Source organism: Saccopteryx leptura, chromosome 6 (genome assembly GCF_036850995.1).
Source record: "Saccopteryx leptura isolate mSacLep1 chromosome 6, mSacLep1_pri_phased_curated, whole genome shotgun sequence".
Lineage (NCBI taxonomy): Eukaryota > Metazoa > Chordata > Mammalia > Chiroptera > Emballonuridae > Saccopteryx > Saccopteryx leptura.
Genome location: NC_089508.1, coordinates 105,946,063 through 105,963,640, shown reverse-complemented (window position 1 = coordinate 105,963,640; position 17,578 = coordinate 105,946,063). Strand labels below are relative to the sequence as shown.

General features: G+C 38.3%; 1 protein-coding gene across 3 annotated transcripts in view; it reads left to right on the top strand.

Moving 5' to 3' along the window:
• BAZ1A (bromodomain adjacent to zinc finger domain 1A) overlaps positions 1 to 4,368 on the top strand; it is a 113,315-nt gene extending 108,947 nt beyond the window's left edge. For all 3 annotated transcript variants that reach the window (XM_066342000.1, XM_066341999.1, XM_066341998.1), the window contains 3 exons: positions 240 to 382; positions 2,418 to 2,505; positions 3,372 to 4,368. In XM_066342000.1, coding sequence (XP_066198097.1) covers positions 240 to 382; positions 2,418 to 2,505; positions 3,372 to 3,568 — 428 coding nt within the window. In that variant the 3' untranslated portion in view covers positions 3,569 to 4,368. The remainder of the gene's footprint in view (positions 1 to 239; positions 383 to 2,417; positions 2,506 to 3,371) is intronic.
• The last annotated feature ends 13,210 nt before the right edge of the window (positions 4,369 to 17,578 follow it).

The window sequence follows — 17,578 nt, the reverse complement described above, 5'->3', positions numbered from 1 at the left end:
ACTTGTTTTACAATCTGTTCCCAATGAATGTTTAATACAATTGGAAATTTTTAAGATTGAAAAGGAAATAATGAATATTTGGTCCAGATTTTCATATCTCCAAATGTAACTTAAACATCTCAGTGTATAGAGTATCAGTTTTGTTTGAATTTAATTTGTATTTATATGCCCTGTTTAGCTTGCAGTGATCAAATATTTTGCTTTGTAATCACCTAAAATTAATTCATTTATTTATTTAGAATCATCACCTATGACACTGAATCGAAGAAGTTCAGGCCGACAGGGAAGAGTTCATGAACTATCTGCTTTTGAACAACTTGTTGTGGAATTGGTACGGCATGATGACAGCTGGCCTTTTTTGAAACTTGTTTCTAAAATTCAGGTAATATTTATAGACTTTATAAGTGTATTTCTGTATAGTACTTGATCTAATCTGCATGTTAGTTTTGAGATGATCCAAACACTGTTTAATCACTATGTACTTTTTTTCAAAAACACTTGAAAAATGAGTCTCTATATTGAAAAAAAAAGGAGTTAGACAGCATACTGTCCTCAGTCCCTTAATTCTGTAATTAATTCTTATAAATGATGACAGTGTGTTAAAATAGCCTCAATGTTTTTATTCAAGGTAATGAATATGAATAGCATTAATTCAACTGAGAACCATTATTGGTATTTCTATTCTGTAAAACAGTGGTTCTCAAACTTCAGCAGATATCTGAATCAGCTGGAGGACTTGTTAAAACACAGGTTATTGGGCCTTTCCCGAGTTCTTGATTCACTAGGCCTGGGATGCTGCCCAACCATTTGCATTACTGACAAATCCCCAGATGATGCTGATGTTGCTAATCCAAAGACTACAGTTTGAGAGACATTGATTTGAAAAATAAGTACTCTTAAATAACAGATACGACCTCAGCTAACTAAAGGATTAGAGATGGTACTGCAGTTATTTATACATTTGATCCTTGAACAGTACAGATTTGAACTACACAAGTCCACTTATATGTGGGTTGTTTTCAATATATATATTGAACAATTCTTTGGAAATTTCCCCACTACCACGAAGCAATCATACTGATTACACTAGGCTATCATAAAGCAATCATATTGCTACATCTTTATTATCAATATATGAATCATTATACCTGTAAATCAATATGAATTTCTTATCCATTTTCTTCATATTTGATGTCTAGTGTTAGTAATATGTATAATATCTACAGTGTTTTTTTATCATATAAGACAGTATTGATACTGGCAGGTGAGTCCTCTCATAAACAGCTGACATAAAATTACAGTGTTGATAAATGCACACAGTATTTTAAATGTATTATCCTTATGATTTTCATGATAATGTTCTCTATTCTCTAGCTTAACTTTATTGTAAAAATACAGTATATAATACATATAATATATGTTAATTGACTGGTTACATTATTGGTAAGGTTTTTATTCAATAGTAGGCTATTAGCAGTTAAATTTGAGGGGAGTCAAAAGTTATACATATATTTTTTACTGCATGGTGGGTCAGCACCCCTAACCTCACATTACTCAAGGGCCAACTGTGTATATATAAATAGGGCAGAATGTGATATGCTATAGCAGAGATTGGACAGTGTTATATAGTACTACAATAGAAGTTATATAATAGTCTTTCAGAAATAGAGAAGAAAATGAGATTTGAGCATTTCAAAGGAAGGGAATAACAGATTTATTGAAGAACTATTTAGTATGGTCATTGAAGTAAAATGGAATTTCAACATGAGAACTGGAATAAAGGAATTTCAAGAAGAGTGGACAATAAGCCGAAGACCCAGAAATGAGAATAGGGGTAATGATGGGTAGATTGAATGGAGCAGACTAGATGGATACAACCAGATTATAAAGTGTCTCACTTGTGACAATGTTAAGTGAAGGTTTCTGAATGAAAAAGTGACATCATCAGAAGTTTACTTTGAGATTTCTAGAGCAAGAATGTAAAAGATTAATGAACATTGAATAGCATCTTATAAAAATTAAATCACAATTTGACTCTTAACTCATTTTTCCGGAGTAGTTCCTGTGCTGAATTGAGTTTTGTCGTATACATTTTTATTCTTTATTACAAATGCAGTAATGTTCATTAAAGAAATTTTTATAGATACATATATGTATCCACATAATATATATAGAGAGAGACAACACACAAAACCAAAATCTTTTTCTTTTCACAAATTGTTAAGACTTCTTATAGTATAAATAGGCTTCTTTCTATAGCATTAAATAACTGAAATCTGTCATGTGGTTTTAATAGAATAATAGTATTTAGAGGTTAATATGCAGTTGCTTTTCAGTGCAGAACCTTCATGTATTTGACCACTTGTCTCTGATACATTTTATATAGGAGAGACGATATTTGAATTATTATTTTACAGGTCCCAGACTATTATGACATCATCAAAAAGCCCATTGCCTTAAATATAATTCGTGAAAAGGTGAACAAATGTGAATATAAATTAGCATGTGAGTAATTATATTTTTCTCGATATTTTTGTTTAAAAAGGTAAAGTCTTTTTAATGAGGTAGAGGCTGTTTTTCTTTTTACTTATATGATGTATATTCAATGTAATTGTGTAGATGACCTCTCAACAGGTCCCTAAAATGCTTATCCATGTATATGGGTATGAAAGATAGATGGGAGTTGAATGAGTTCAACATATTTTATAGAATCTGATCTTAATAGAAGTTATTTATTGAAATTATGCAATTAGGCCTAATTACATAACTTCATAGTTTCAGTAAAACAATTTATAAGTGTTGTTTTGTTTTGTTTTGTTTTTGTTTTTTTGTATTTTTCCAAAGCTGGAAACGGGGAGGCAGTCAGACAGACTCCCGCATGCACCCGACTGGGATACACCTGGCATGCCCACCAGGGGGCGATGTTCTGCCCATCTTGGGGCGTCGCTCTGCCGCAATCAGAGCCATTCTAGCACCTGATGCAGAGGCCACAGAGCCATCCTCAGCGCCCGGGCAAACTTTGCTCCAGTCGAGCCTTGGCTGTGGAAGGGGAAGAGAGAGACAGAGAGGAAGGAGAGGGGGAAGGGTGGAGAAGCAGATGGGTGCTTCTCCTGTGAGCCCTGGCCGGGAATTGAACCCAGGACTCCTGCACACCAGGCCAATGCTCTACCACTGAGCCAACCAGCCAGGGCCACAATTTATAAGTGTTTATAGTTAAATAGTTTTAAGCCTCAGTTCTGCTACCTATTTCAGTCTTCAATTTCTAAAGAAAAAAGTATACTTTTGTTTTTTAATGACATTTCTAGATATGATGCAAGCAAAATTTTATTTATATATTTACTTTCATTCTAATATCATTTTTTCCTTTCTAGCTGAGTTTATTGATGATATTGAGTTAATGTTTTCAAACTGCTTTGAGTACAACCCTCGTAACACAAGTGAAGCAAAAGCTGGAATGAGGCTGCAAGCATTTTTTCATATCCAGGCTCAAAAACTTGGGCTTCACATGACACCTGGAAACGTGGAGCAAGTCAGCACACCACCGGCTGCCAAAAAGTCACGAATCTAATTCTGTCCTTCGAAAGGACATATTTGAGGAAAACAAATTGTTCATGAAATGGAACATTAAATCATGCTATAAAGCAGACATATATGTATAAAGCAATAACAACTGATTGACCACTTTGAAGTGTGGCCTGCACTATATTCTCAATTTTAATATGAAGCACTCAGGAGAATGTAGGAAAGATTTCCTTTGCTACAGTTTTGTTCAGTATCTAATAAGTTTGGTAGATGTATTGGGTACAGTACTGGTTTACAGAGGTTTTGTACATTTTGAGATCATTCATGTGTCCCAATATCTTGGAAAATATTTTTTCACCTAAGATTTATTTTATCATTGATGACTTTGCTTAGACATGTGATATTAAGGGAGATTTTATCTACACAGATAAGTCTTCTGTAATAGCACATTTTAGAAAAAAATGTATATGTCTAAGAATTTTTTAATGGGCGCATTCTTTCAACACTACACATGAATGAATCCAATTTTTTGTTCTTAAAAGTGCTGTACCAGTGCTGGCTAAAGAGGTATTAAGTCTGAGTTTATTAACTAGATATTTATTTAGCATTCAAAGTAATTTGTGAATTTGTTTTGTATTTATAAAATTTGTACCTGGAAAATGTTCTTTAATTTTTTAAACATTTTATTGTTTTTATTTCTCTTAACTTCTTTAATGATCAGTCTATAATAAAAGGTAACACCCTCCTTTTTCCCTGACAGTTCTTCCAGTTTTACAGAACTGTTTTACAAGTTTCTATGTACAACTTTTTAAGTGTACAAATAAAGTGATACATATTTTTCAAGTATTCTGAATTTCTGGAATTTTTACAAATCATAATTGGACTTCTACACAAGATATATGCAAACCGTAAGCACCGGTATTTTATTGTACTTGAATTTTTATAACAGTGGTTTGCAGCTTTTCTGCCCCAGCCCTTGAGGAGTAAGATAGCTCCCATCAGTATCAGTAAATATTCTATGGCAGGAGTTCTCATTAAAAGGAGGAAAGTAAGTTTGGAATATGCCCACTTAGTTAAGAAACACCACTCTGGAAATTTTTTAAAAGTAAAAGTGATGGGGATTCCAAGATGGCGATGGGGTAGGCAGACATTCCAATTACCACCTCCCAAGACCAAATTGGATTACAATTTAATTTAAGAACAATCATCTTCAAAAACCAACTTTGGACTAAACAAAGAGTAATCTATAACCAAGGATCACAGAAGAAGCCACACCAAGACTGGTAGGAAGAGCAGAGACATGGAAAGGGCTGCCCACTCCCAGGAGCAAATAGTGGCTGAGGGTTTGGAGGGACTCTCCCTGTGAGGTCGCCCTGAGAGGTGTGGGTGCTCAGGCCCAGATCCCCAGCCTAGAGCTGCAGAGCCAGAAGAGGCACTCACACAGCAGTTGGCAGTGAAAAGAGCCAGGTTTCTGTCTGCCAGAATGAGATGAAGTTCTTGGAGACGCAGGCTCCATCTTAAAGGGCCCATGCAGAAAACCTCATTCACAGCCATTTACCCAGGGCTCTGGTAGGGGAGAACTGAGAAGGCTAGAGTTGCATGAGGAAAGTGTAAAGTTGGAGGCCCATGGAGAGACACTGTGGGGACAGCCACCGAAACCCCTGTACTGAGTCATTCTCTAATACTGCAGTTGCCATCTTTCTTGGTTGGAACAGTCCCCTCTGAGCAGCATCCCTGGGGGAAAGCAACAGCTCTTCCTTTGGGAGTCTCTCCTGCCTGTCATGAAGGTTGGGTCATGCTGAGAAGCCAAGAAGCAGGGGGCGTGTCAGTGACTCAATTTTCTGGCGTTGAGGCTGGAGCTTTCCCCCACATGCTCCTGAGACTAGGACTTGTGCTTCCACCTCATGGGAGACTCAATAGAAACTGTCTGGACTGCAGGCAGACTACACCTCTGGGTCTCAAAGACCACACCCACTGGACTCCTGGGGCCACACCCTATTGAGGTCTATGAAAAAAGTCTGGAGAGACTGACACCTGGGGCCAAGGGCTAGAGCCACACCCACCACCTTTCCTGATCCCTGAATTGCCACAGGCTCTAGACTCTACCAGAGGTTTTTTCACTGGTCGAGCCCAACAAGCATCCAGCAGACAGGCTGCAGGAGGCAGGACTCAGGGAACCTTGGCCTTTTAAATGGACCTTTCCCCAGGCCCAGTGTGGGTAAAAGCCAGCCTAGATGTGCAGCTTGGTATTTCCATGAGCACCTGGGCCCAGCAGAGGCAGCCAAAAACTCTGGATTGCTTGTAGTTCCAAGAAGGTTGCTGAAGGTGTCACGGGCAGTGACACTGTTCTGTGCCGGGTTTCTGCCAGGGAGGCCCAAGGCTGGTACATCCAGTGGCCAGCTGCCAGAGAGCATCAGATCAGGACTTAACAACCCTTGTAGTGGGGTATCCTAAGGAAAGTCTCCTCACACCTGGCCCAGATGAAGCAAGTTCCACTCTCTGTGAACAGCACCAGCACAGTGACTCATGTGCATTGGATAGGGTGGAGCTTCACAGTCAGCGGCCTGGGTGCTGGATATCCTACCCAGCTGGGCTAGATTCCACAGGGGGAAGGGAGAGAGGCTTGGAGCATGGATATTTAATGTATGGGTCCACGTGAGCCTATTGTTGGATCTAGTTGAGGGGCTTAGCAACTTTCAGGGGAGGGGGACACAGTCATCCCCAGGCCAGGAGAAAACTCTTTCTCCCTGAGACCAGGCTCTCACCAGCTGTAAGAACTTCTGCAGAGGGGGACGTCAGCCCCACTTGATCTGAACCTGCTGCTCACCTTTTTGGGAAGAAATAAAATTTGAGTAACCAGCAGTGGCTGAAGGATTAGGGGCCACATTCCCCATACTGAGCTCCTGACCAAGAGAACCCTGAAGTAGGGGGTCCCCCTAACGTTGAATTCCCAACCTCAGCTTCCCTGACCCAACAAGCTTTCAACCTGTAGAGAGGTTGGTTGAGTGAGGGCAGTCTGAGCCCACACAACTGTCTTTCTACAGAAGACTCTGTGGGAAGACCAGGCAGCTGCAAGAAGAGGTGGAGCAGCTGAAAAGTGGAGGCAAATCTTTCAGAGCTTGTGGCTTTTATGAAGCTGCTGTCATCTCTATGCAGGAAGAAGCTGATCTTTATACACAGGTTGGCCCTTTTCACACTACTCAGGCACAGAAAACAAAGACACAAACAGGGAAAAGTACAGTAGCTGCAGACAGGTAGCCCACATTGGGTTACAAACAACAGCTGTTGCCAACCCAAGCAGATCCAAAACCAACACAACTGGTAGTGGGTGGTAGATAGCACCAACCCTAGGTCCAGCTAGCTACACAAGCAGCACACCCAAAGGAGGAGTCTACCAGGTACCAGACACTGGAGAATAAATACACCCACAGGACAGACATTGCACAGTGTATAATATACATGATCAAGGTTGACCCTTAGAGCCAGCCAGCCTGAAGAAATAACCATACCCATGAAAGGGCCAACTGCATTCAATACTCAAACAGGAAGGAAAATAGTACCCTCAAGATGCATTCTGAGAACAAGGAAAACAGGTGGCCTGGAGGTTACTACCACCGAGCCGATCTTCCTCATAAAGACATCACAAGAATTTCAAAGTCAGACAACACTACCTAATACACAGGCAAAAAGGGCAGACAAAGAAATGTGACCCAAATGAATCAAGAGAAATCTCCAGAAAAAGAACTAAATGAAATAGAAGTAACCAAACTACCAGATGCAGAGTTTAAAATGATTTTTAGGATGCTCAAGGATCTTAGAGCAACAATGCATGGACATAATGAGCACCTAAATAAAGAGATAGCAAGCATCAGAAAGGACATTGAAATCATAAAAAAGAACCAGTCAGAAATGACAAATACAATATCAGAAATGAAGACAGCATTAGAAAGAATCAACAGCAGGCTCAATGAAGCAGAGGACTGAATCAGTGATTTAGAAGACAAGATAAACATAAACACAGAAATAGAGCAGCAAAATGAAAAGAGGCGCAAAAAGACTGAGGAAACTCTAAGAGACCTCTGTGAGAACATGAAAAGAAACATCCGCATCATAAAGGTTCCTGAAGGAGAAGAGAATGAACAAGGGATAGAGAACCTGTTTGAAGAAATCATAGCTGAAATTTTCCCTAAATTGATGAGGGAAAAAGTCACACAAGTTCAAGAATCCCAAAGAGTCCCATTAAAGAGAAACCAAAGGAAGCCTTCACCAAGACACATCATAATTAAAATGCCAAAGTTAAGAGACAAAGAATACTAAAAGCTGCAAGAGAAAAGCAGTTAATTACCTACAGAGAAGCCCCCATAAGGATGACATCTGACTTCTCAACAGAAACACTTAAGGCCAGAAGGAATTGGCAAGAAACACTTAAAGTGACGCAAAACAAGAACCTACAACCAAGACTTCTTTATCCAGCAAGGCTATCATTTAAAATTGGAGAAATAAAAAGCTTCCCAGAAAAAAAAAAAAAGCCTCAAGATTTTAATTACAACCAAACCAGTAATGCAAAAAATGTAAGGATACCTGCTGTAAAAAGAGGAAAGGAAAAAAAAAGAAATCAAGAAAAAGAGGATTGTAGATTTAAAGAATAAAATGGCAATAAATAAGTACATATCAATAATAACCTTAAATGTAAATGGATTAAATGCTCCAATCAAAAGACATAAGGCCTGATCTGTGGTGGCGCAGTGGGTAAAGCATCAAGCTGGAACACTGAGGTCGCCGGTTCAAAACCTCAGGCTTGCCTGGTCAAGGCACATATGGGAGTTGATGCTTTTTACTCCTCCTTTATCTCTTTCTGTCTTCTCTCTCTAAAATGAATAAATCTTTAAAAAAAATTTTTTTAAAGACATAGGGTAACTGCATGAGAAAACGGGACCTGTACATATGCTGTCTACAAGAGACCCACCTCAGAACAAAAGACACACATATACTGAAAGTGAAGAGATGGTAAAAACTATTTCATGCAAATGTAAATGAAAAAAAAACTCAGGTAGCAATACTCATATCTGACAAAATAGCCATTAAAACAAAGGCTATAGTAAGGGATAAAAAAGGTCACTACATAATGATATAGGGAGAAATCCAACAGGAGGATATAACCATTGTAAATATTTATGTACCTAATAAAGAGCACCTAAATATATAAAGCAGATTTTGATGGACATAAAAGGTGAGATCAACAGCAATACTATAATAGTAGGGGATGTTAATACCCTACTAACATCAATGGATAGATCCCCCTGACAGAAAATAAACAAAGAAACAGCAGCCTTCAATGACACACTAGATCAACTGGATTTAATTGATATCTCAGAACCTTTCACCCCAAAGCAGCAGGATATACATTATTTTCAAGTACTCATGGTCCATTATCTAGGATAGACCACATGTTAGAACACAAAACAAGTTTCAATAAATTTAAGAAGATTGAAATTATATCAAACATCTCTGATCACAATGGCATGAAACTAGAAATCAACTACAATAGAAAACTGAAAAACTTTCAAACACTTGGAGGCTAAAGAGCATGTTATTAAATAACAAATGGGTTAACAACGAGATCAAGAAAGAAATAAAAGTTTTTTGAAAACATACAAAAACTCAAAATTTATGGGACACAGCAAAAGCAGTTGTGAGAGGAAAGTTCATAGTATTACAGGCATACATTAAGAAGCAAGAAAAAGCTCAAATAACCCTGAATCTAAAAAAAAACCAACACTAGAAAAAGAACAATAAATAAAGCCCAGAGGAAGTAGAAGTAATGAAATAATAAAGATCAGAGTGGAAATAAATGAAATAGAGGCTGAAAAAACAGTACAAAATATCAATAAAACCAAGAGCTGGTTCTTTGAAAAGGTAAACAAGATTGACGAACCTTTAACCAAACTCATCAAGAAAAAAAAAGAGAAGACTCAAATAAAATTAGAAATGTAAGTGGAGAAGTAACAACTGACACTGCAAAAATACAAAGGATTGTAAGAAAATACAATGAAGACCTATATGCCAAAAAATTGGACAACCTAGGTGAAATGGATAAACTTTTAGAAACATACAATCTTTCAAAACTCAATCTGGAAGAATCAGAAAGCCTAAACCTATTACAACAAATTAAATTGAAACAGTTATCAAAAAACTACCAGCAAACAAAAGTCCTGGACTGGATGGCTTCACAGGCAAATTTTACCAAACACTCAAAGAGAACTAACACCTATCCTTTTCAAGCTATTTCAAAAAATTCAAGAGGAAGACTTCCGAGCTGTTTTTATGAGGCAAGCATTATCCTCATTTCAAAACCAGGCGAAAACACTACAAAGAAAGAAAACTATAGGCCAATATCCTTGATAAACATATCGATAGATACTAAAATTGTAAAAAAAAAAAAAAAATTAGCAAACTGGATCAAGCAATACATAAAAAAATCATACATCATGTTCAAGTAGGATTTATTCTGGGGAGGCAAGGCTGGTACAGTATTTGCAAATCAATCAATATGATTCATCAAATAAACAAAAGGAAGGAGAAAAATCACATGATTATATCAATAGATGCAGAAAAAGCATTTGATAAAATCCAGCACCCATTCATGATCAAAACTCTCAGCAAAGTGGGAATACAGGGAACATACCTCAACATGATAAAGGCCATCTATGACAGGCCCACAGCCAACATCATACTCAATGGGAAAAAATGAAAAGCAATCCCCTTAAGATCAGGAACAAGGCAGGGGTGCTCCCCTTTCACTACTCTTATTCAACATAGTTCTGGAAGTCCTAGCCACAGCAATCAGACGAGAAAAAGAAATAAAAGGCATCCAAATTGGAAAAGAAGAAATAAAACTATTATTATTTGCTGATGGCATGATACTGTACATAGAAAACCCTAAAGTCTCAGTCAAAAAACTACTAGACCTGATAAATTTGGCAAGGTGGCAGGATATAAAATTATTACTCAGAAATCAGTGGCAAATTTATACACCAACAATAAACTGTCTGAAGTGATATTAAAGAAACAATCCCCTTTGTTATTGAAACAAGAAGGGAGGGAGGGAAGAAAAGGGAAGGAAGGAAGGAAATGAGGGAGGGAGGAAGGGAGGGAGGGAGGGAGGGAGGGAGGGAGGGAGGGAGGGAGGGAGGGAGGGAGGGAGGGAGGGAGGGAGGGAGGGAGGGAAGGAAGGAAGGAAGGAAGGAAGGAAGGAAGGAAGGAAGGAAGGAAGGAAGGAAGGAAGGAAGGAAGGAAGGAAGGAAGGACCTAGGAGTAAATTTAACCAAGGAGGTAAAAATTTTAAGACATTGAAAAAAGAAATCTAGGAAAATAGAAACAAGTGGAAGCATATACTGTGTTCATGGATAACAAGAATAAACATCATTAAAATGTCTAGATTACCCAAAGCAATCTATAGGTTCAATGCAATTCCTATTAAAATACCAATGACCTGACCAGGCAGTGGCGCAGTTGATAGAGAATCAGACTGGAACACAGAGGACCCAGGTTCAAAACACCGAGGTTGCCAACTTGAGTGAGGGCTCATCTGGTTTGAGCAAGGTTAACCTGCTGGAGCCCAAGGTCGCTGGCTTGAGCAAGGGGTCACTCGCTCTGCTGTAGCCCCTAGTCAAGGCACATATGAGAAAACAATCAATGAACAACTAATGTGCCGCAGTAAAGAATTGATGCTTCTCATCTCTCTCCTTTCCTGTCTGTCTGTCCTTATTCCTCTCTCTGTCTCTCTCTTTCTGTCACCAAAAATATACCAATGGCATACTTCAAAGATATAGAACAAATATTTCAAAAATTTATATGGAACCAAAAACACAAAGAGCCTTAGCAATCTTGAAAATGAAGAATAAAGTGGGAAGTATCACACTTCCTGATATCAAGTTATACCACAAAGACATAATAATCAAAAAAGCTTGGTACTGGAATAAGAACAAGTGCACAGACCAATGGAACAGAACAGAGATCCCAGAAATAAACCCACACCTTTATGGTCAATTGATATTTGACAGAGAAGGTAAGAGCATACAGTGGAGTAAAGACAGTCTCTATAATAAATGGTGTTGGAATAAGTGCTGGCGAGGGTGTGGAGAAAAGGGAACCCTCCTGCACTGCTGGTGGGAATGCAGACTCGTGCAGCCACTGTGGAAAACATTATGGAGTTTCCTTAAAAATTAAAAATGGAACTGCCTTTTGACCCAGCCATCCCACTTTCAGGAATATATCCTAAGAATACCAAATCACTGACTCAAAAGAAGATATGCATTTCCATGTTTATTGCAGCATTGTTTACAATAGCCAAGATCTGGAAACAGCCCGTGTCCGTGAGTGAATGAGTAGATTAAAAAGCAGTGGTACATATACACAATGGAATACTATGGGACCATAAAAAGAAGGAAATCTTACCTTTTGTGATGGCATGGATGGACCTGGAGATGATTATGCTAAGTGAAATAAAGACAAATATCATATGATCTCGCTTATATGTGGAATCTAATGAACACAGTGAACTGATGAATGGAATAGAGGCAGAGGTGGGGTCACAGGGAGCAGAGTGACAGCTGGCAGAAGGAAGGGGGATGAGGGGATAGGATCAGAGAAGGTGAAGGGATTAGTGAAATTATATGTACATAACACATAGATAACAGATAACAGGACAGCAAATCTTGGAAAGGGATAGGGATTTAGGGGGAGGGGGAAAAATAGAGTGTAATGGGCAACACAGAGGTGAGGGGTGAGGGTGTTATATTGAGTGGGACACTTGAATCCATGTTAACACAATAAAATAAAATTAATAAAAAAAAATTTTAAATAAAAAAATAAAAGTGCTATCTATTAGTTGTGGAAGACATACAAGGGCCTCAGTTTTGCAGGAGTAGCTGTTCCTTTTTAGGCTTCATTGGCAGGTATCCTCTCGAAAGCATTTTAGGAAGAGGAAAGAGAACTGGCCCTCTCTTCTTGCATATAAAAGCCTGAGCATACTCTCTTCTTTTAACTAGGTTTATTTACCTGAGAAGTTAGCCCTCTTTACTTTCATTTCATTGTCAGATACTTTGAGATTATCAAATTCTCTGGCTTCTTTGCATGAGTGTGTTCATATCTATAAATTTTGGTAAATTTGTAATCATTTCATATGCCAGTAGCCAAATTTCTTAGATAAATTTACTTACTATTTAAATATTCAGGAGGAAATTCTAAAATATTTTAAAGTAAATTAATGATTAATATTATTTTTTATTAGTTTTACTAGGGTGACATCAATAAATCAGGGTACATATACTCAAAGAAAACATGTCCAGGTTATCTAGTCGATCAATTATGTTGCATACCCATCACCCAAAGTCAGATTGTCCTCCGTCACCTTCTATCTAGTTTTCTTTGTGCCCCTCCCCCTCCCCCTTCCCCTCTCCCTCCCCCTCTCCCCCCGTAACCACCACACTCTTGTCAATGTCTCTTAGTCTCGTTTTCATGTCCCTCATACGTATGGAATAATGCAGTTCTTGTTTTTTTCTGATTTACTTATTTCACTTTGTATAATGTTATCAAGATCCCACCATTTTGTTGTAAATGATCCGATGTCATCATTTCTTATGGCTGAGTAGTATTCCATAGTGTATATGTGCCACATCTTTTTTTTTTTTTTTCTTTGTACCTTTAGAATTTGCCACATCTTCTTTATCCAGTCTTCTATTGAAGGGCTTTTTGGTTGTTTCCATGTCTTGGCCACTATGAACAACGCTGCAATGAACATGGGGCTGCATGTGTCTTTACGTATCAATGTTTCTGAGTTTTGGGGGTATATACCCAGTAAAGGGATTGCTGGGTCATAAGGTAGTTCTATTTTCAGTTTTTTGAGGAACCACCATACTTTCTTCCATAATGGTTTTACTACTTTACATTCCCACCAACAGTGAATGAGGGTTCCTTTTTCTCCACAGCCTCTCCAGGATTTGCTATTACCTGTCTTGTTAATAATAGCTAATCTAACAGGTGTGAGGTGGTATCTCATTGCAGTTTTGATTTGCATTTCTCTAATAACTAATGAAGATGAGCATCTTTTCATATATCTGTTGGCCATTTGTATTTCTTCCTGAGAGAAGTGTCGGTTCATGTCCTCTTCCCATTTTTTTTATTGGATTGTTTGTTGTTGAGTTTTATGAGTTCTTTGTATATTTTGGATATTAAGCCCTTATCTGAGCTGTTGTTTGAAAATATCATTTCCCATTTAGTTGGCTGTCTGTTTATTTTGTTGTCAGTTTCTCTTGCTGAGCAAAAACTTCTTAGTCTGATGTAGTCCCATTCATTTATCATTTTCTTCACTTCCCTTGCCTTTGGAGTCAAATTCACAAAATGCTCTTTAAAACCAAGGTCCATGAGTTTAGAACCTATGTCTTCTTCTATGTACTTTACTGTTTCAGGTCTTATATTTAGGTCTTTGATCCATTTTGAATTAATTTTAGCATAAGGGGACAAACTGTAGTCAAGTTTCATTCCTTTGCATGTAGCTTTCCAGCTTTCCCAGCACCATTTGTTGAAGAGGCTTTCTTTTTTCCATTGTGTGTTGTTGGCCCCTTTAACAAAAATTATTTGACCATATATATGTGGTTTTATTTCTGGACTTTCTATTCTGTTCCATTGGTCTGAGTGTCTATTTTTCTGCCAATACCTGCTGTTTTGATTGTCGTGGACCTGTAATTTGAAGTCAGGTGTTGTAATGCCTCCAGCTTCATTCTTTTTCTTTAGGATTGCTTTGGCTATTCGGGGTTTTTTATAGTTCCATATAAATCTGATGATTTTTTTGCTCTATTGCTTTAAAAAATGTCATTGTAATTTTGATGGGAATTGCATTAAATTTGTATATTGCTTTGGGTAATATGGCCATCTTGATTATATTTATTCTTCCTATTTAAGAACAAGAAATATTCTTCCATCTATCTCATTGTATCTTTTTCAATTTCCCTTAACAATGCTTTGTAGATTTTCATTATATAGGTCCTTTACATTCTTTGTTATGTTTATTCCTAGCTATTTTTTGTTGTTGTTGCAATCGTGAAGGGGATTATTTTTTTGAGTTTGTTCTCAAATGTTTCATTGTTGGCATATAGAAAGGCTATGGACTTTTGTATGTTAATTTTGTATCCTGCGACCTTACTGTATTGGCTTATTGTTTCTAGTAGTCTTTTTGTAGTAGATTCTTTGGGGTTTTCGATGTATAGGATCATGTCATCTGCAAAAAGTGATACCTTTACTTCTTCTTTTCCAATATGGATGCCTTTTATTTCTTTGTCTTGTCTGATGGCTCTGGCGAGAACCTCTAGTACCACATTAAATAAGAGTGGAGAGAGTGGACAACCCTGTCTTATTCCTGATTTAAGGGGGAAAGCCTTCAGTTTTGTGCCATTTAATATGATGTTAGCTGATGGTTTATCATATATGGCCTTTATCATGTTGAGATATTTTCCTTCTATACCCATTTTGTTGAGAGTCTTAAACATAAAATTGTGTTGTATTTTATCGAATGCCCTTTCTGCATCTCTTGATAAGATCATGTGGTTTTTGTTCTTTGTTTTGTTGATATGGTGTATTACGTTAACCGTTTTACATATGTTGAACCATCCTTGAGATTCTGGGATGAATCCCACTTGATCAGGATGTATTTTTTTTCAATATGTTGTTGTATTCGATTTTCTAATATTTTGTTTAGTATTTTAGCATCTGTATTCATTAGAGATATTGGCCTGTAGTTTTCTTTTTTTGTGCTGTCCTGGCCCGGTTTTAGTATGAGGGTTATGTTGGCCTCATAAAATGTGTTTGGAAGTATTGCTTCTTCTTCAATTTTTTGGAAGACTTTGAGTAGAATAGGAACCAAGTCTTCTTTGAATGTTTGATAGAATTCACTAGTATAACCGTCTGGACCTGGACTTTTATTTTTGGGGAGGTTTTTAATAGTTTTTTCTATTTCTTCCCTACTAATTGGACTGTTTAGGCTTTCTGCTCCTTCTTGAATCAGTCTAGGGATGTTGTATTGTTCTAGAAATTTATCCATTTCTTCTAGATTGTTGAATTTAGTGGCATAAAGTTTTTCATAGTATTCTACAATAATTCTTTGTATATTTATGATATCCGTAGTGATTTCTCCTCTTTCATTTTGGATTTTGTTTATATGAGTCCTTTCTCTTTTTTCCTTGGTAAGTTTTGCCAAGGGTTTGTCAATTTTGTTGATATTTTCAAAGAACCAGCTCCTTGTTCTATTAATTTTTTCTATAGGTTTCTGTTCTCTATTTCATTTATTTCTGCTTTGATTTTTATTATCTCCTTTCTTTGGCTGGTTTTGGGTTGTCTTTGTTCTTCTTTTACCTGTTCCTTAAGATGTGAAGTTAAGTGGTTCACTTGGGCTCTCTCCTGTTTGTTGATAAAGGCTTGAAGTGATATGAACTTCCCTCTTATCACTGCTCTTGCTGCATCCCATAGATTCTGATATGTTGTATTGTCATTTTCATTTGTCTGTATATATCTTTTAATCTCTGGGCTTATTTCTTCTTTGAGCCATTCATTTTTTAAAAATATGTTGTTTAGTTTCCACATTTTTTGGGGTTTTCACCTCTTTTTTGAAATTGAATTCTAGTTTCAAGGCTTTATGATCAGAAAATATGCTTGGTACAACTTTGATTTTTCTGAATTTGCTGATGTTATTTTTGTGGCCCAACATATGGTCAGTTCTTGAGAATGATCCATGTACAATGGAGAAAAATGTATACTCTGTCACTTTGGGATGAAATATCCTGTAGATGTCTATCATATCCAGGTGTTCTAATGTTTTCTTTAAGGCCAATATATCTTTATTGATTCTCTGTTTGGATGAACGATCTAGAGCCGTCAGCGGTGTGTTGAGGTCTCCAAGTATGATTGTATTTTTGTCAGTTTTTGGTTTGATTTTTTTGTTGTTGTTTTTTGGGGTTTTTTTTTTTGTATTTTTCTGAAGCTGGAAACTGGGAGGCAGTCAGACAGACTCCCACATGCGCCCGACTGGGATCCACCCGGCACACCCACCAGGGGGCGATGCTCTGCCCATCCGGGGTGTCGCTCCATCATGACCATAGCCACTCTAGCGCCTGGGGCAGAGGCCAAGGAGCCATCCCCAGCGCCTGGGCCATCTTTTGCTCCAATGGAGCCTCGGCTGCAGGAAGAGAAGAGAGAGATAGAGAGGAAGGAGAGGGGAAGAGGTGGAGGAGCAGATGGGCGCCTCTCCTGTGTGCCCTTGCTGGGAATCGAACCTGGGACTTCCGCACACCAGGCCGATGCTCTACCACTGAGCCAACTGGCCAGGGCCTGTCAGTTTTTGTTTTAAGGTCAATAAGTAGCTGTCTTATATATTTTGGTGCTCCTTGGTTTGGTGCATATATATTAAGGATTGTTATGTCTTCTTGATTCAGCATCCCCTTAATCATTATGAAATGACCATTTTTGTCTCTGAGTACTTTTGCTGTCTTGTAGTCAGCATTATCAGATATGAGTATTGCTACACCTGCTTTTTTTTTCTCTTTCTTTAATTTTTTTATTTTTTATCTCTGAAGCTGGAAACGGGGAGAGACAGTCAGACTGACTCTCACATGCGCCCGACCGGGATCCACCCGGCATGCCCACCAGGGGCGATGCTCTTCCCACCAGGGGGCGATGCTCTGCCCCTCCGGGGCATCGCTCTGTCGCGACCAGAGCCACTCTAGTGCCTGGGGAAGAGGCCAAGGAGCCATCCCCAGCGCCCGGGCCATCTTTGCTCCAATGGAGCCTTGGCTGCGGGAGGGGAAGAGAGAGACAGAGAGGAAGGAGGGGGTGGGGGTGGAGAAGCAAATGGGCGCTTCTCCCATGTGCCCTGGCCGGGAATCAAACCCGGGTCCCCCGCACGCCAGAATGACGCTCTACCACTAAGCCAACCAGCCAGGGCCTACACCTGCTTTTTTTTGGATGTTATTTCTTTGGAGTATTGTTTTCCATCCTTTCACTTTGA